This window comes from Microcaecilia unicolor, chromosome 1 (genome assembly GCF_901765095.1).
Source record: "Microcaecilia unicolor chromosome 1, aMicUni1.1, whole genome shotgun sequence".
In the NCBI taxonomy this organism is placed as follows: Eukaryota; Metazoa; Chordata; class Amphibia; order Gymnophiona; family Siphonopidae; genus Microcaecilia; species Microcaecilia unicolor.
Genome location: NC_044031.1, coordinates 227,932,675 through 227,952,477, shown reverse-complemented (window position 1 = coordinate 227,952,477; position 19,803 = coordinate 227,932,675). Strand labels below are relative to the sequence as shown.

The 19,803-nt window shown below is 44.6% G+C and overlaps 1 protein-coding gene across 1 annotated transcript in view; it reads left to right on the top strand.

The window, feature by feature from the left end:
• Nucleotides 1–2,522: 2,522 nt before the first annotated feature.
• C1H18orf21 (chromosome 1 C18orf21 homolog) overlaps nt 2,523–19,803 on the top strand; it is a 46,341-nt gene continuing 29,060 nt past the window's right edge. The window contains exons 1-3 of the mRNA XM_030204610.1: nt 2,523–3,154; nt 12,233–12,255; nt 16,778–16,977. Coding sequence (XP_030060470.1) covers nt 3,063–3,154; nt 12,233–12,255; nt 16,778–16,977 — 315 coding nt within the window. The 5' untranslated portion in view covers nt 2,523–3,062. The remainder of the gene's footprint in view (nt 3,155–12,232; nt 12,256–16,777; nt 16,978–19,803) is intronic.

Below are 19,803 nucleotides of genomic sequence, written 5' to 3'. Positions count from 1 at the left end.
GCAATTCTCTTCTCTCCCCTGCCCCCCCTCCAGCCATCCATACCCATCGATTCTCTTCTCTCCCCTGCCCCCTCCAGCCACCCATACCCAGCGATTCTCTTCGCCCCCTGCCCCTCCAGCCAACCATACCCAGTGATTCTCTTCTCTCCTTTGCCCCCCTCCAGCCACCCATACCCAGCGATTCTCTTCTCTCCCGTGCCCCCCCTCCAGCCACCCATACCCAGCGATTCTCCTCGCTCCCCTGCCCCCCTCCAGCCACCCATACCCAGTGATTCTCTTCTGTCCCCTGCCCCCCTCCAGCCACCCATACCCACCAATTCTCCTCGCTCCCCTACCCCCTCTCTAGCCACCCATACCCAGCGATTCTCCTCGCTCCCCTGCCCCCCTCCAACCACCCATACCCAGCGATTCTCTTCTCTCCCCTGCCCCCCCTCCAATCACCCATACCTAGCGATTCTCTTCGCTCCTCTGATTACCTCCGTCGAAGCGGCCGCATTATTGAAAGCCCTGCCTGTCTCTAGCCTTCCCTTCGAGTTCGTGCCCTCAGAGTCCTGCCCTCGCGGAAAGAGGAAATGACGTCAGAAGGCGGGACTCTGAGGGAACGAACTTGAAGGGAAGGCTAGAGACGGGCAAGGCTTTCAATGACGCGGCCAGACGGAGGTAATAAAAAAGATTTAAACCCCCCCCCCCCCCCCAGATAGTAACTTACCAGTTGTCAGGCGTTTCTCCTGCATAGTTGTAATCGGGGCAAGTTCACCGTTTTGTCCTTAACTCTGTAGAGTTGTTGGTTCACTAACTTTAATGCGCATTTCTCCGACTTTGTAAACCAATCTGAAGTCCGTCCCTGTCCCCTTCTACTAGAGTTATTTTTAAGTTATACGGGAGAGCCTTTTGTCAAGCGTGCTGCAAAAATAGTGAGTCCCTGTGCCAAACAATGTTTGGCGGCCGAACAACCCTGGCCTTACCTGCGGTAGGAGATGAAGAGTAGGGCCCTGGAACCACCACCGGGCGATAGTAAGCAAAAGCAGAAGTCATGTTCCAGCATGTGTGGACGTTCTTGTATACGTTACCACTGGCACATCAGTTGCTGATGAGTGCTCGACAACCTTGTAGAGCCGATTTAATTGACCTCTGAAGACGCTTATCAAGCGAAACACGATCGTGTAGGGTCTGATTGTGGTTGCGAGATGAGGAGAAAAATTTGTTGTAAGGGCCTGGTAATGGTTACCTTATGAAGAAATGAAGTACTTGGTGTAAAGATCTAAGAGGTCTTCTACCTGGAGTTGGCTATGGCTACGAATCTGATTAGATGAACATTTTATACCATGGTTCATTGTGAGATACAATTCTATATGGATTTCTTTTGAAGAAGTAAAGTTCCAAAGACGTTGGAATATTTCTGGAGAACATCAAGTGAACTTTTAACAAAGATCAGAATTTTGGGACTATTGAAAGCAAACATATATAAATATATGTAAATTCACTGAAAGAAATCTAAAGGATTTGAGGAGTTTGTATGTTATAACCTTTCAGAGTAGATGTACCATTTGTGTATGAATTAGTGTTATTTTATAGTGTATGCTTGTGGATGATATGACTGAGTATGTGTGAATGAATGGGGAGGTTTTCAAACAACAATTGGAGAAGTAGTGATGATTAAGAAAAAGAGTTTAATAAAGATTGTTAATAAAATTTGTAACGGTTGGTATTAATTAGTAATATATATACATGCAACCATTTGATGAGAGTAAAACTTAAATAAGAATTGTGGATACATATACATTATGGTAATTCTCAAAAAAGCCAGCGCTTTCTCCCTTCCTTCCTTCATATTAGCATAAATGAAACAGTCAAACTACACCCATGGCCAGGAGTGGCCTAGTGGTTAGAGCACCACACTTGTCTTGTAATCCAGAGGTGGCCAGTTCAAATCCTGCTACTACTCCTTATCTTACATAAATCACTTAACCCTCCATTGCTGCAGGTACAAACTTAGATTGTGAGCCCTCCTGGGCCAGAGAAATATCCAGAGTACCTGAATGTAACTCACCTTGAGCTACTACTGAAAAAGGTGTGAGCAAAATCTAAATAACCTAAACCAGCCCCTCCAAATTATTATTATTATTAGCATTTGTATAGCGCTACCAGATGCATGCAGCGCTGAACACCTGATACAAAGAGACAGTCCCTGCTCAAAAGAGCTTACAATCTAAATAACACACTGATTACAATTTATAACAAATTACTACTGTAGGTATGAAAAGTTATTCCATTATTATACTTCTGTGTACATCCGTGTACTGCACATGCCGGCATGTTTGAAAATATAAGTGTGATTAAATAAAAATGCTCTCAACAATATAGAAAGACAATGTGGATGCAGCAGCTCATAGGTTTGCTTGCTTTTGGGTGTATGGCGATGACGGCTACGAGGGGGAGAGGAAACAGAGATTAACCTAATCGCCCTCAACGTTTTGACGTCACTTCGGCTCCTGTTCTCTATCTAACCTATATGTTTTGAAAGTGAGACTACCATCGTTTTCCGAGCCATGAAGCATTAGCTTGGCTAACTATGGAAGCGGAAGCAGAGGGCAGGCAGTGTCGATGCACGTGCGCGAAGGGATGAAAATTGCGTGCGGAGAAGGTTGAAGTAGCCGTGAAATAGAGGGGGGTCGAGTGCCCGAGTCTAATCTGGTGATAAAGTCATTCAGTCGGTATCGTTGCTGTATTTTCACAGTAACCTAAGGTTCAGCTCAGCGTTGCAGTACAGGCATCCGTGATTTACATTATTTGCTTAGTAGCTATTCGGGGAATGGGGTAAAAGCCAGATCTGCGGGATCCAATAATCTCCAGCGTTAAATACGATCACCAGAGAAAAGAAAAAAAATCGGAGGATATATGTAAAATGTCCATATCTAAACGACTGCCAGAAAAAAAAAGAACTTTTAAAAAGTTTTCTGATTGAATCCGGGAAGATCCCGCTGTATCCGTCTTTTACCTTTTGCCGCTATTCGGGACAGAGCAGCCGAAGAGTTGGTCGGGCCTGTGATTGTGCGGCAGAAATGAGCTTACGCCGCCAACTAGAGCGAGACTTCCTGGCGCGCGCGGCGCTGGAGCTGAGGGAGCGCTGTGTACCAGAGTCCCGCTACTTGCTGTAAGTCCTGTTGTATCGTTATGTGCGCGTGTATTCAAATGGTGTGTAGAAAGAAAGGTTGCCTGCGCCGGTAGGTGCTGTCGAATGCGCAGGCGTGGGTACTGTTAACGTTGGGGTCCTTTTACCAAACTAGGGGCGCCCGCCGCCCTTTACCAAGCTGCGGCAAAAGGGGCCGTGCGCTAAAGCCCCCTTTTACCGCAGCGGGTAAAAGGTTGGTTCTTTTTTTTTTTTAAGACATGGCCATACATCAATTTTTATTTTATTTATTTTTGTTACATTTGTACCCCGCGCTTTCCCACTCATGGCAGGCTCAATGCGGCTTACGTGGGGCAATGGAGGGTTAAGTGACTTGCCCAGAGTCACAAGGAGCTGCCTGTGCCTGAAGTGGGAATTGAACTCAGTTCCCCAGGACCAAAGTCCACCACCCTAACCACTAGGCCATTTCCGGGGGAGGGGGGAGAGCTAGCTCTTAACCACCACCCACTGGGGTGGCGCTAAGGGCTCCCACGCTAATCTGGTGATAACCGTTACCACCGGGTACACACTGGCGCTACAAAAATATACAAAATATATTTTTGTAGCACTGGATATGACAGTGTGCTTGGGATGGGATGTACTGCCAGGGTGCTATGGTACCCCAGAGGTACTGGTACTTCCTGTTTAGTGAGCGGTAAACCCGCATTGGGCTTACCGCCACTTTGTAAAAGGGGCCCTGTTTACTAAGCCATGTTGTAGGCACACAAACTTTTTAGTGTGTGTTTAAAAATTAGTAATAGGAATATAATGGGTGTCTATCGTTAGCGTGCGCTAAAATGTTTGCGTGCCTACACTGCAGCTCAGTACACAGAGCCCTACAGTAAAGTTGTCCTTAGTTTGCCCTTTCACAGGTTTTTCTTGTGTGCAAAGGCTGTTTTTACTGCAACCTGAAAATTTCCGATATTACAAAGGCGCACTAGCGTTTGTAGTGCACGCTAAAAATAAGCGTGCACTAAATGCTAGAGATGCCCATGTATTCCTATGGGTGTCTCTAGTGTTTAGTGCGCACTAAAAACACTACGGTGCCTTTGTAAAAGATCCCTCTATTTTTATAATTAATGGCCAAAGCACGCAGCCATTAAAAAAAAAAAAATACCACAGGAGCACATACCAAAGCCTACTTTGTATGTGGTAAGGGCTCCCTCGGTAATGTGGACAGTCTGATTAACACTAAAATGCCCACTCTCTGCCCCCAGACAGTGCATGGGTAGCATGTGTGCCTATTGAGATCTTACTGCAGGATGTCTGAGCGTGTCCTGTGGTAAACCCTTTTAAGTGCATTCTAGCGCTTACCACAGCTTAGTTATTTAAATGTGCCATCTGTTTGCAATCCTATTAACTATAGTAAGAAGATTAAAAATATTTTCAATTCTGCCTTGTAAATGAGAGCAATGGTGCAACTTCTCTGTGCCTCTGGCCCTGTCAAATATTTGACCAGCAGAAACAGAAAAGAATAACAAATAAATATAGTTTTCCAGCTGGTATTAATCTGTGGAATGCATTGTCTGGACAGCTTCGGCAATGTGATAGTAAAACAGTTTAGAAAGTTGCTGAAAACACAACTTTGTGTCTGCCTTTTACAAATTTTTATGAAGAATTGAACTATTTTAATATCGATTTGTGTTGTACGTATGTATGTATGTAGGTGTTCTCTTGAATAATGTGAATGTTATCTTGTAAACCACCTAGTCATAGGTGGTATAGACATTTTTAAAATAAATAAATTAAAATATACATATGTGTTGATTTACTAAGGGCCCTGTTTACTAAGCAGCGTTACTGGCGCGTTAACATTTTTAATGTGCGTTAACCATGTATGTGTATTAACCACGTATGTGCCTACGATATCTCTATAGGCTCCTACATGATTAGGATGTGCACTAAAACCACGCACCATAGTAAACGGGGCCCTAAGAGCTCTCATTATAGACATGTGGCAAGAAAACCTTTTGTTAAATCAGTCTCTCATATGGACATGCTAATATGCACGTATATTTATTTATTTTTTTTATTACATTTGTACCCCGCGCTTTCCCACTCATAGCAGGTTCAATGCGGCTTACATATTATATACAGGTACTAATTTGTACCTGGGGCAATGGAGGGTTAAGTGACTTGCCCAGAGTCACAAGGAGCTGCCTGTGCCTGTAGTGGGAATCGAACCCAGTTCCCCAGGACCAAAGTCCACCACTCTAACCACTAGGCCACTGTGTCCATCTCAATAACAGACTTTTCTTCCAGGAACTTGTCCAAACCTTTTTTAAACCCAGATACTCTTAACTGCCGTTACCACGTCCTCTGGCAACAGGTTCCAGAGCTTAACTATTCTTTGAGTGAAAAAAATGTTTCCTCCTACTTGTTTTAAAAGTATTTCCATGCCACTCAGGGTTTTGAAGACCTCAGTCATAAACCCCCTCAGCCATCTCTTTTCCAAGCTGAAGTGCTCTAACCTCTTTAAGCTTTCCTCATATGGAGCAGTTTCATCCCCTCTATCTTTTGGTTGCTCTTCTTTGAACATTTTCTAATTATGCCATATCTTTTTTTGAATTGAACACAGTACTCAAGGTGAAGTCACACCATGGAGCGATACAGAAGCATTATAATATTTTTGGTCTTATTTTGTATCCTTCTAATTATTCCTAGCATTCCATTTGCTTTTTTTTTGCCGCCACCACACATTTGGCAGGGAGAGCTCCCTCCTGAGGTACGGGATGATCCAAAGTACTGAGGTTGTTTCATATTCATATCTTATTTCTGAGATACTAGCAGTGCTTTCCATTGAGGAGCCTTCTGCTTTGGTGTCAGGAGTTCCATCTTAATCGATCATGAAGGGGCTTAGAGATCCTTTTAAGGCCTTCCTGATGCATCCAGACATTTAGGACCTGATTACAGCAGAATAGGTCTCACCGGATGCGGGACTGAGTGTGGGAAGGGTCATGGCTCGCCTCTATCTTTTAGTTCCGAAAGAAAGATAAATTGCAGCTTCCCAGGGAGGACTGCCTGGTTGTGGCGGTGACTAAGAAGACCACCTTGCTGCTGGAAGGGGGAATTGCTGTAAAACATCTACAGGATAGGAAACTGGAAGGCTCACTGAAACAAGCCTTTGAAGTGGCCTTTTTGGGCTTTCAAGTGACTGTGCAGCTCGTTCATAGCAAGAGCATGCTTGAAGTATCATCAGCAGTCGGCAACACAAGATGGGCGCCAAAACACCCAGCTGGAAGTGGGGTTGGCCTACTTGGAAGATGTTACGGATTATAGTCCACAGTATGTCTTTGGCTGTCACAGCACGTCAACAACTCTGGTTGCGGCGTTTGGCAGCGGATGCATATCAGTCATGTCTAGTTAAACCTCCCTTTCAGGGCAAATGGCTAGTTGGAGAAGATCTCAGTAACTTGTTGAAAGAACTGGGGGGAAACTAAGCCATAGCGGTTGCTGGAGGATAAGTCAAAAGCCTCTGGTCATCCGTCTTCAGAGGGCTCTCAATTTTGAGATGGCAGACAGTACAGTTCCAGTCATCAGCAATATTGTTAGACGTCCCACTTCCAGGCATGCCAGTCTTCCTTTCGTGCAGACAGGAAGTTCTCCTCTCAGTCAGCTAGAGCACCCAGTGCCTTCAGAAAGTCACAATGATGCAAGGCTGGACCACTCTTCTCTTCCTCTGGTGGGAGGAGTTTTGGAAGGAGTGGGCCAAAATCACATCAGACCATCAGGTTCTGGATATTATTACAGAAGGTTACAATACCTAAGCTGTGCTGTTCTGAATCACCTGCAAAGCCTTGCTTCAATACGCTGCACTTTCCAAAAACAGGAAATTACAATAATCAATTGTTAAAACTATAGATTATATTATTTTAGACAGGTTGTACAGAGACAACATCAGTCTCAACTGACTTAACAAATGAAGATGGAAAAAAGACGATTGAGCCACTGCTGAAACCTGTTTCTGCATTCAAAGCCTGCAATCCAACACCAGTCCCAGCACTCTCAGGCAATGTTTCACAGGCAAAACACAACCAACTGCCAATGATTCTGGCCAGGAGTCAGCCTCCTGTCTTCCAACAAGCATAAATTTCCATTTTCTGCATGTTCAGCCTCGGCCTATTCATACACATCCACTCACTTATTTCAGACAGATACCCTGTCAACCTCACTGACAACTCATTCCCACGGTCTAGAACCAGAAAAAAAGAACTGCACATCGTCCGCATAAACACGATAGCTTATACCCAAATCCCTAAAAATCTTCCCCAAAGAAGACAGATAAATATTGAAAAGTAAAGCCAAAAGAGTTGACTCCTGAGGCACCCTTCTAGTCACCCGAATAACATCTGACACCAAATCTCCACTCTTCACTTGCATCAACCGTTCACTAAAATATGAAACAAAACCAAGCCCCATCTGCCTCAGTCTATGAAGCAGCACAATACTGAAATGACTGAATCTACATCAACTGTATCAAATGCAGAAGTAATATCCAGTGACACCAAACAATAGATCTGATTGGCATCCAACCCACAACATAATTCATCCAGCATTGATTCCAAGAAAGCTTCTACACTGTGCCCTAATCTTTAAAATAGAGTGTGGTACCGGAAGATTGGAGGGTGGCCAATGTAATTCCGATTTTTAAAAAAGGTTCCAGAGGAGATCAGGAAATTATAGACCGGTGAGCATGACGTTGGTGCCAGGCAAAGCGTACGACTGGTAGCACGGTAGAAATGATTTGTAGTAGTAGTAGACTATTAATAAAGAACAAAATTACAGAGCATATTCAAAAGCATGGATTAATGAGACAAGCCAACATGGATTTAGTGAAGGGAAATCTTGCCCCACCAATCTATTTCATTTCTTGAAGGGGTAAACAAAGGTGAGCTGGTATCTGCATTTTCAAAAGGCGTTTGACAAAGTACCTCGTGAAAGCCTCCAGAAGAAATTGGAGAGTCATGGGATAGGAGGCAGTGTCCTATTGTGGATTAAAAACTGGTTAAAAGATAGAAAACAGAGAGTAGGGTTAAATGGTCAGTATTTTCAATGGAGACGGGTAGATAATGGGGTTCCCCAGGGATCTGTGCTGGGACTGCTGCTTTTTAACATATTTATAAATGATCTAGAGGTGGGAGTAACTAGTGAGGTAATTAAATTTGCTCACCAAACAAAGTTATTCAAAGTTGTTAAATCGCGAGAGGATTGTGAAAAATTACAAGAGGACCTTACGAGACTTGGAGACTGGGCATCTAAATGACAGATGGCGTTTAAGGTGAGCAAGTGCAAAGTGATGCTTGTGGGAAAGAGGAACCCGAATTATAGCTACATCATGCATGGTTCCACATTAAGAGTCACCGACCAAGAAAGGGATCTAGGCATCGTCATTGATGATACGTTGAAACCTTCTGCTCAGTGTGCTGCTGCGGCTAAGAAAGCAAATAGAATGGTAGGTATTATTAGGAAAGGAATGGAAAACAAAAATGAGGACACTGTAATGCCGTTGTATCGCTCCATGGTGCGACCGCACCTGGAGTATTGTGTTCAGTACTGGTCTCCGTATCTCAAAAAAGATATAGTAGAATTGGAAAAGGTACAGCGAAGGGCGACGAAAATGATAGTGGGGATGGGACGACTTTCCTATGAAGAGAGGCTGAGAAGGCTAGGGCTTTTCAGCTTGGAGAAGAGACGGCTGAGGGGAGATATGATAGAAGTGTATAAAATAATGAGTGGAATGGATCGGGTGGATGTGAAGCGACTGTTCACGCTATCCAAAAATACTAGGACTAGAGGGCATGAGTTGAAGCTACAGTGTGGTAAATTTAAAACGAATCGGAGAAAATTTTTCTTCACCCAACGTGTAATTAGACTCTGGAATTCATTGCCGGAGAACGTGGTACGGGCGGTTAGCTTGACGGAGTTTAAAAAGGGGTTAGATAGATTCCTAAAGGACAAGTCCATAGACCGCTATTAAATGGACTGGAAAAATTCCTCATTTTTAAGAAAAATGTCAGGAAGTATTTTTTCACTGAGAGAGTAGTGGATGCTTGGAATGCCCTCCTGCGGGAGGTGGTGGAAACGAAAACGGTAACGGAATTCAAACATGCGTGGGATAAACATAAAGGGATCCTGTTCAGAAGGAATGGATCCTAAGGAACTTAGCCAAGATTGGGTGGCAGAACCGGTGGCGGGAGGTGGAGATGGTGCTGGGCAGACTTATACGGTCTGTGCCAGAGCCGGTGGTGGGAGGCGGGACTGGTGGTTGGGAGGCGGGGATAGTGCTGGGCAGACTTATACAGTCTGTGCCCTGAAAAGGACAGGTACAAATCAAGGTAAGGTATACACAAAAAGTAGCACATGTGAGTTTATCTTGTTGGGCAGACTGGATGGACCGTGCAGGTCTTTTTCTGCCGTCATCTACTATGTTACTATGTAGTAAAGTGGTTAGCTTAGTGGGGTTTAAAAAAGGTTGGGGAAAATCCACTTCTTATTTCTGGGATAAGCAGCATAAAATGTACTGTACATTTTTGGGATCTTGCCAGGTAGTTGTGACCTGGATTGGCCACTGTTGGAAACAGGATGCTGTGCTTGATGGACCTTTGGTCTTTCCCGGTATAGCAATACTTATGTACTTAAATCCATGCTGACATGGATCCAGAACCTGTGCCTCTTCCACAAACTCTAACAGTTGAGGCCCAGATGCATCAAACATACGTAACAAAATCTAAATTGTTAAAGTCCTTAACGATTTTGAAAAACCGAAGCATGCACCAAAAAAACAGGTCAAACATGTTCGTTGCGGTATCCAGAAGTACAATGTATCACTGAATTGTAATCCCCGTCGTAATCGGCCCCTAAATCATGCGCAGAGCAGCCAAGCGTTATGCTGGCTGCTCTGCACATGCCACAAACGTCCAAAAAAAAACACAACACAAACACGTGGCTCCCCACTTCCCCCTGCACTAACCAAAACATAAAAAAATCCAAATAGATCGGGAGGGGGCAAAGGCACTCGTCAGGAGCGTCCTGTATGGGCGCCCTTGCCCCCCCCCCCCCCCAAGATCGCCGCTGTTCCCCGCTTCAGCCGGTTTTAATAAAAACAAATCTCCAAATTTTCTCATCCCCGGTCCCCCTCCCTTCCTGTGTTTCCTGTCCATTGCTCCAGGGCTCCACCTCCCGCCATCCTCCGCCCCCGTGCCCCACCCCCTGGGATCGTCGCCGCCGCTCCCATCCTCCACCGGACCCCCCCTCCACATTACCGTCCCATGCAGCGCTTCTCACCTGTATGCGAAGGTGCTGCACGGGATAAAACATCTGATCGCCAATTGCTTCTCCCTTCTCCGATGTCAGTCTGTTGTTCCTGGGCCCGCCCTCCATAGACGTAAGTTACGTACGTAGATAACTTACGTCAATGGAGGGCGGGCCCAGGAACAACAGACTGACATCGGAGAAGGAATTGGCGATCAGATGTTTTATCCCGTGCAGCACCTTCGCATACAGGTGAGAGGCACTGCACGGGACGGTAATGTGGAGGGCGGGTCCAGTGGAGGGTGGGAGCGGCGGCGACGATCCCAGGGGGCGGGGCACGGAGGCGGAGGATGGCGGGAGGTGGAGCCCTGGAGCAATGGACAGGAAACACAGGAAGGGAGGGGGACCGGGGATGAGAAAATTTGGAGATTTGTTTTTATTAAAACCGGCTGAAGCGGGGAACAGCGGCGATCTTGGGGGGGGGCAAGGGCGCCCATACAGGACGCTCCTGACAAGCGCCTTTGCCCCCTCCCGATCTATTTGAATTTTTTTTTGTTTTGGTTACTGCAGGGAGAAGTGGGGAGCTACCGGTTTGTGTTTTTATATAACTTTTTTTTTTTTTTACATGCCAGCTTGCATTTTTAAGGTGCAGGAGGGAGCGGGGAGATGACAGCTCAGCCCTGAACGACAGGTCTGAGAGCTCGCTAAATTTGTCACTTTAAATGATTCGTTAGAATCGTCGGTATGGTTAGTGCATAGCGAATTGTCCACATTTCAATGGTAGTTTCTGGTTTGCATTCCGTTTTCGTTATCTGCTAGTGGCTTCAGAAAAAGGCCTATAATGCATGCAATGGTCGCAAATTTTGTCGTTAGAGGGTCATTAAAGGGTCGTTAGTGCATCTAGGCCTGAGTCAAAACCACTCTTTCAATAAATTTAGCTACAAACATCAATACAGATATAGGCCTGTAATTGCCTAACACTGACTCATCCAGATTTTCTTTCCTCAACAATGGCTTCACTTTTAATTTTTAATGTGGCCCTTTTAATTTTATAACCTGCTGAGCAATTTCATAGTCAAGGTAAATAATTACAAACAATCCTAATAAAATGACAAACTGGTACATTAAAACAATCAACCTTCCTATTTCTCTTTCAGGGGTCCTTTTACTAAGCCTCAGTAAAATTGGCCTGCAGTAGTGTAGGTGTGTGTTTTGGGTGTGCGCCGGCCCACTTTTTACAGCATCTGCGAAAAAAGGGCCTTTTTTTTTTAAATGGAAAGGGAAAAGGGCATACGGTAAAACTGAAACCAGTGGGTGCCTAAAACCGGCCTGAGCCCTTAATGCCACCCATTGATCTAGCGGTAAGGGCTCACGTGCTACATATGTGCGGTGACTGGTTGGCTCGCGCCACTGCTGATTACCGCTGTAAATGCCACATGCGGGGGGAAATAAATCATCCAGGCGTTATGGGCGCAGCACAAATCTGAAATTACCGCCAGGGAGATGCGGTAGTCTCATTTTGACGTGTGCTGCTCGCGTGTAGAGCCTAACTTGCTTTTGTAAAAGGGCCCCTCAATGATGCATACTTGCTAACCACCTTAATTTTCCCCAAAGGGTGCTTTTCTTCCCATTTCCTGTGTATAAGGTTTTAGGTCTTGAAGTATTGTAGTGTTTGGAAAGGTTTGTAGCAAAGAAAGAATCCTCAGTAGGACTGCAAGAGGATGTTGTGCACTTGAGGGGGATGGGTTTGATTTGTGTTCTGAATTGTGATTTATATGACGAAGTAAGATTTTCTTTTTTTCCTTTTCTCAGCTACACCCGCAGTGCCTTTCAAAGTGAGTGAAATTTTAACACATTTTATTCTTTAAAAAACTGCAATTTAAATATTGTATTAATGGTCAAAGTAAATAGTTCCTTGGCTCATGAAAGAAAACTGCTATACTGGAAAATGTATCTTATCTATCAGGCTGTTCTTGAAATGTACGAAAAACAGCTAAAAGATGGTGTGCAATACAAATCATATTGTGACTGTCATGTTTATGGAAGTCCGGCTGTAAAGATATCTGTAAAATGTAGATATTGTATAGCTATATGAACATGAGAACACAGGAAAATTTTGATAATTTATGCTTTTTTTTTTTTTACTTGATCCTACCAAAACATAAAGACCTAGAGAAACTTATGAGTGCTATTTATAAACTTCGAAATAAAAAAAAAAAAAAGTTAGCTATACCATTTACGCAAATGTTGCAAAACTAATATAATTTACAAAAATGGAAGCCTCAACTACCCAAGGGAAGGTTGTAGACCTTTTAACAAACCCTCTACTGAGTTTAACTCTCACAGGCTTCTATAAAAGACCGGTAAAACAGAAATGCTATTTATAGTCACAGTTTTGCTGCTGTAATCCCCCCCAAAAGTATTTTTTGCACATTTTAGGACAGTTTTCAAAGATCTTTGCCTTAATAAAATGGCTTGACTGAAAATTTCCTTCATTTGCCTGTCTAAAACTTTGCACAGGTTTTTATAGAAAGAGAAAAGAGGCTGTTGTCTGCTGACAAGAGGAGAAACCTCAAACTAAAGTATTGTGTTGAAGTCTTTAATAATTGTTCTCTTAAAAATCATTTGTAAAATCTGACATGGTTGTGTTAAAAACCTCCATCAGGATTGTAATAAACAGTTGGATCCCCTGATATTCTGCCAGTAGTGGTCAGCGTTTTTTAAAATGCTTACCGTTGCCGACTAGATGAGCCTCTGATATTCGGTGCCAGGCCATGTCCGCGCCCCAGCACTGAATGTTGGAGGCTTATTTCTGTGGGGCTGGCTTCCAGATCTTATGCAGGTCCCGGCCAATATTCAGCCAGTGCCTGCATGTGACAGTTAATTATATGGGTTGGAGTCCACATAACTTTTTTAAAATTCCCCCTCCCCCCAAGGTCTAGATAGGCTCCCCTGGGCCTACCCATATTCCTGTTGATCCAGGAGGGGGCAGGAGGTGGAGTTAAGCAGTGGTAAGCAATTTAAGCGAGCAGGGGAGGGGGTGCATATCCTCACAGCCTTCTCTGAGGTGACTCTCAGGTCCACCCCGATTCATCCAGGACCTTCACTCCAGGTGCCTAGCACTTTCACCAGCTGTCTTCCAGGTGCTGCGGAGGACTTGCAGCCCATCTGTATGTCCTTATAGCCTTCTCTGGGGTGACTCTCAGGTCCACCCCAATCCACCCAGGGCCTTGCTCCAGGTGCTGTGCACTAAAACATCTTCTCTAACCTGTTTGTAATTTCTCTCTTCTTTTTCTTATGGCTCCAGTGCAGTTCCTCTTCTTGTACTTTTCCTTTCCAATCTCTTTCTCCATCTGAATCTTCTCTACACTGCAGGAGCACATTGCCAACCTTCTGCTTTCATCATCTCACCACCTCTTTTGTCTTCTCCCTTCTTCTCAGCTCTCAACCTTCAATGTTTCCTTCCTTTCATTCAACCATCTCCATTCTGTCTGAGTACATCTCGTCTTCGTTGCTGTCGTCATTCCTTTCCTACTCTGTTGCTCCTTCTCCTTCTCTCTGCTTGGGATATCAATCCCAATCCTGGTCCTCTACATCAGCTCTCATCCTATTCGTGTGGGTCACACAGTGATGTCTCCAATCTGATTTCTGTTCCTCTTCTCTCCCCCTGTTGAACCTCCACTTATGTCATGGGAACTCAACGTCAAGCTGATGAAAGCTCCTTTTGAGCCACATGAGCCTTTCATTTAAAGTACTTAACCTGGAAGGTCATATTTTTAGTGGCTGTTACTTCAGTTTGCAGGGTCAGTGAGCTTCAGGCCTTAGTGTTTGATACACCGTATACGAAGTTTAATCAGAGTAGTCCGCAAGCACCCTACATTCCTACCTAAGGTTGTGTCAGAGTTCCATCTGAACCAGTTGATTGTCTTGCCAACATTCTTCTCCCGTTCTCATGCCCATCCTGGCGAAAGCGAACTACACACCTTGGACTGCAAGCAAGAATTGCATGGCTTCTTACTTGGAGCGAACTTTGCCCTACAGACAGTCGATTCAACTTTTTGTGTCTTTTGATCCTGACTGGATACCCGACGAGACAGTTGGTTTGGACAGACAATTCTGCAGAGTTTGTTTGCGGTCTAGAGTCCAACTTCACCCTCCTAGGCCCGTTTTTGTTCTGTTTCAGGCTGCACTCTCACTCAGATTGTATATAGTTTCAGGTTAATTATTTTTTTCCCTTTCTGTTATGAGGACAATTGACCACTGGTTGTTGTTTTCAGTGAGCCTGGTAACTAGGGATTCCCGCATGTGAGAATTATAGGCCTGCTTGTTCTTGGAGAAAGCGAAGATACATACCTGTAGCAGGTATTCTCTGAGGACAGCAGGCCTTATATTCTCAAATACCCTCCTACCTCCCCTTGGAGTTGTCTCCTTTTTTTCTTGTGCTTTATATTGTACTGCGAGTCCCACACTCTTGCGGTGGGTGGGAAGGCACTTGCAAATGTTCAGTGGAGCGCATCTCACGCTCAGAGACCTGTTCATTACAAGCTCTGATCCAGCAATGTGTACCCGCTTTACCCACGTGAGAATATAAGGCTTGCTGTCCTCGGAGGATACCTGCTACAGGTAAGTATCTTTGCTTTATCAAAGAAGAAAAAGCCTCAGACACCCTTCCAAAAACATCTAGAAATAGTTGTCAGTGTCCCAACCCAATAGAAATGCAAAATTTGACAGTCCTGAATCCCAGAAGCAGTGAATTGTGAAATGCTAGCCACCGCTGGTGGAACTTTGATAGCTTTAAAAATCTTCTTGAAACATATGTGTGTGTGTGTTTTTATTTTTTTGAAAAAAATGTATTATACTCTTTCTTTTTTTTCACACTTTTTCACTTAATATTTAGTATTTATTAAAATTGAATCCAGCATTTGAAAGGTGTTTTTGAGTCTGTGATGTAAATATTCCCTATGTCAATATTTTATAATTATCGGGTGGAGGCTGGGGTGGAATTTGAGAGAGAGAGACTGGGCGAAAGCACTTTTGGACTTTTCACCTAGGCACCTCTTATAAAATCAAATCCTTCCTATTTGGTTTGTTGCAGCCAGAGCTCCCTGTAATTGCAAGATCCTGTTGTTAATTTTTTAGCCACATTTTTAGTAAAATATAACAGGAATCCTAGGCTGTTGAGGAACATAGGTGCCTGTGTTGCATTTGCTTGTGGGCCTTTATAAAATAGCCTTCCTGAAACCTCCTACACAAGATACACCTGCTCCGAGGCAGGTACAAACTTTGTGTGTGTATGTGCCGGTAGAAACCTGATGCATATGCATGTAGTTTATACAGTAGAAAGGCGATTCTGTAATGACACACTTACATTATGTGCATAAATGTACAGAATACCGATGTTGACATGCCCATGTGTGTACAGTATTCCACCTAAGTGGCATATCCTGCAAATATAAGGGGGGAGGGGTATACAGTGGTGGATCATAGCCAGGAATACTGTAAGTTATGCGCATCCCTACCACGTTTTGGTGCTTGCAACTATGCCAGCTCTATGGTTGATCTAATTGTGGGTGCCTAAATGTTAAGTGCACTGGTACTGGTTTATGTTAATATTCTATAATGGAACCTGGGCACCCTGATGCCATTATAGAATAAACTCTGTCACTGTGCAGCATCATGGCACCTAGATGGAGCACCCACTTATAGGATTGCCCTATAAATGGTGAGCTCGCTCCACCATTTCTTCACTGCTAGGAAAAGCCTACACTTATATCACACAAAAATAGGTGCTGTGTTTTCTGATCAACTACTTTTATTCATATATACACCCAGGCAGTTTTGTAAGCAGTCAAGGCACTTCTAAAATTATCACTTTTGTGATCACTGTTGTGTTCTTAAAATGTATGGGCTCTGTTTACTAAGCTGCATTAGTTGTTAATGGTGCAATTAACACACACTAACCTTTAATTTTTCACCTTAACAATTCATGTGCTGTAATTTCTACATTAACTACCAAAACAAAACGGGACAGCAACTGTACCTTAATGTGGAAGTAGGTAATGGTGCATTTAAGTGCATCATGTTCTCCTCAATGCAGTTGACATCTTTCTCTGCATTAACTGAATGGGAAACTGGCAGTAAAGCCTGCAACAGGTAATGCAGAGAGTTTTGCAGTTACTATGCAGGTAACCAAAACTTTAGCTCAGCTTAGTAAATAGGGCACGTAATGTACCGTTATACTCTGCAGAAAACATTTTGTGTTAATATGATCTGAAGCTTCACCAGAATAATAAATGTTAATCAAAATTATGTTGATTCAGCTTTACAAATTAGTATGATGTGCTCTTTGTTTTATAGCTGTTAAAGCCACTCCAGAAAGGATATGCTCATTTTGTTTTCAATGTCTGGTTCCGGGTAGCTACATGGCACGACTCAAACCAAAGATGAAAGCAACACCACAGGTCCAGAAACTTCTAAAGCTGGAGGCAAAGAGTCATAGACTCAATCTGAAGCAAACAAAATTACTGAGAAGATACAAAATGTCGAGGAGCACGCTGGTAAGATTTCACATAGAAAACCACACATTACATCAAATCTTAGAAGTAATATTTTGAAAAAGGTCCTTTGTGTTGATAGAAATTACATGATAAGAATCAGCCGTGTGATCCTGAGGTGTGGAATGTTCCCACACCTCAGTTTCCTATAGGGGGCAAACCTTCAGTTACAGTAAATCTAGGATGGCAGTGATGGACTGTAAGGTCTTATCATGGATGTAAGTCACATTGGGTAATTCTATAAGTGGGTGCATGATGCTGTGCAGCGAGGGCCTAGTCTATAACATCTGGATGTGCAGGTTCTGTTCTAGAACATCCATTATCAGCACTACTTGTATTTAGGCATCGGCAGTTACTCCAGCCTTAGACTGGTTTAGCTGCAGGCACTCAAATGCTGCAAGGATGCACATAACTTACTGTATTCTTTAAGTGGCAGCTCCTCCTATGCTCTTGAACACCCCCTTGCATTTTTGCACTGTTCCACTTATGTGCACTCTTAGAATAGTGCTTGGGTGCTTTGCTGCTGCATACATGTGTAAGTGTACACTTAACTGCAAAAGTGATAGTATTCTGTAACTTACGTGTTCAGGTGGCATGTAAATGCAGGTGCTCTGTTACAGAATTCCCTGTTGGAGAGCTAGTATGATAGCAGAGATCCAAGCAGTTCTCATATGCCTGTAGCCTTGATTGTGCATCTGTATTTCATTTTTCACCAAGGCCAAAGGACACAGTTTTTCTGATATATATATATATATATATATATATATATATATATATATATATATCCCACATTATCTCAAATAGGATTCAAGTTCAATATGGATCACAATATAACAGAAGTAGAACTAACAAAGCGTTCTGATTACATAGAACAAAGAGTGTGTGTATGTATGTATATATATATATATACTACTACTACTCAACATTTCTAAAGCGCTACCAGACTTACGCAGCGCTGTGTGTGTTTTCACTGCATTAGCTAACCAGTGCTTTTTGTTTTGTTTTAAATCTTACTCTTTCCATAATATGTCTACTAATTACTTTTAATTTTAAGGCTTTTGACAAGATTTTCTGTTGCAGACCCTTTTCTTTTACTGCCTTTCTTCCAAAACTTTTTACATTTTATTTTTCATTGTCAAATTTTCTGATGGTAGAGAAGGCGAATGGCATCAAACTCTGCCTATACTGTAAGCAAAGCTATCCTTTGCTGATAAATACCAGACCTGCTACAAATGTCTGGGCAAGGATTTTAGTGTTGCACTTGCAACGTCTGTTCAAAGGTATATTGAGAGAGAAATTCCACCTGGCAAAGGATTCTGTGCAGACTTTATGGGTAGCTATAGTAGAGAATGACACGGGAGCGGATAAACCGCAGGAATGGAAGAAAATTTCAAAGTTTTACCGCGGGTGCAAACAGAGGTTATTTTCCCACCCCGTGGGAGCAGTGATAACCTCTGCACCCGCGGTAAAATTAACACCTACCCTTTTCCCATCCGTTCTGCTGTAGTTGTTGCTACTTCCTAATATTCTCTGAGGACAAGCAGGCTGCTTGTTCTCACTGATGGGTGACGTCCACGGCAGCCCCTCCAATCGGAAACTTCACTAGCAAAGTCCTTTGCTAGCCCTCGCGCGCACCGCGCATGCGCGGCCGTCTTCCCGCCCGAAACCGGCTCGAGCCGGCCAGTCTTCTTTTGTCCGCACTCGGTACGGTCGTGTTTTCGCCGTGTCGAGCCCCGGAAAGTCGACCTCGCGCGTCCAATTTATTTGAGCGTGTTTTTTTCCTTCGGGAAAGTTTCTCTTAGTCGGGAAGTGCTCCGGAAACCCCCCGCCGGGTTTCGTGTAAATCCTCCCCGTACTTCCAGCTTTTTGCCCCGGTAAGTTTTCTTTCGTCGTCGGGGTAGGCTTCTTTTTGGCCTCGGTCGAGATTTTTCTCCCTCTAAATTTTGGTGCTTCAATTTTCGCCATTTCGGCTTTTGATTTCGCCGGCGTGATTTTTCCGCCCATGACATCGAAGCCTTCCAGCGGCTTCAAGAAGTGCACCCAGTGCGCCCGGGTTATCTCGCTCACTGATCGACACTCGTCGTGTCTTCAGTGTCTGGGGGCCGAGCACCGCCCTCAGAACTGCAGTCTGTGTTCCCTGCTTCAAAGGCGGACTCAGGTAGCGAGACTAGCCCAGTGGAACGTGTTGTTCTCGGGCTCTTCGTCGGCATCGGCACCGGGATCTTCGAGTGCATCGACGTCGTCAGCGTCCAGACCATCTTCCTCGGCCGCCCCTGCATCGAGTGCATCGAGGCATCGGGCCTCTGCATCGGCGCCGAGACATCGGATAGCTGCATCGACGTCGGTGGTACCAGGACCTCGTCTGCTGATGTCATCGGACGGTGGTGCATCGGGTGGAGTGCAGGTGAGGGCTGTCCATTCCCCTGCTGGTGGCGGTGAGCCCTCGGGTGGGTCTCCGCCTACCCTGAGGGCTCCTGCGGTACAGCCCCCCCGAGATCGACCTTCTTCAGTCTCGGCCCCGAGGAAGCGACGGATGGATTCGACGTCCTCCTCGTCGGTGCCGGGGAGCTCCGGTGACATGCTTCGGAAGAAATCGAAGAAGCATCGACACCGGTCTCCTCCCCGTGTCGGCACCGAGAGCTCTGGGTCGCCGAGGGATTCGGCACCCAGCAGGCATCGGCACCGAGAGGACCGCTCACCCTCTGTTCAAGAGGTGTCGATGCGCTCCGCTCTGGACAGCCCGGAACAGCCTCCACGCCCGGAACAGGTACTGACGTCGACGCCTGCATCGACCTCTCAGCCTTTCTCTGCAGCCGCTCTAAACGAGAG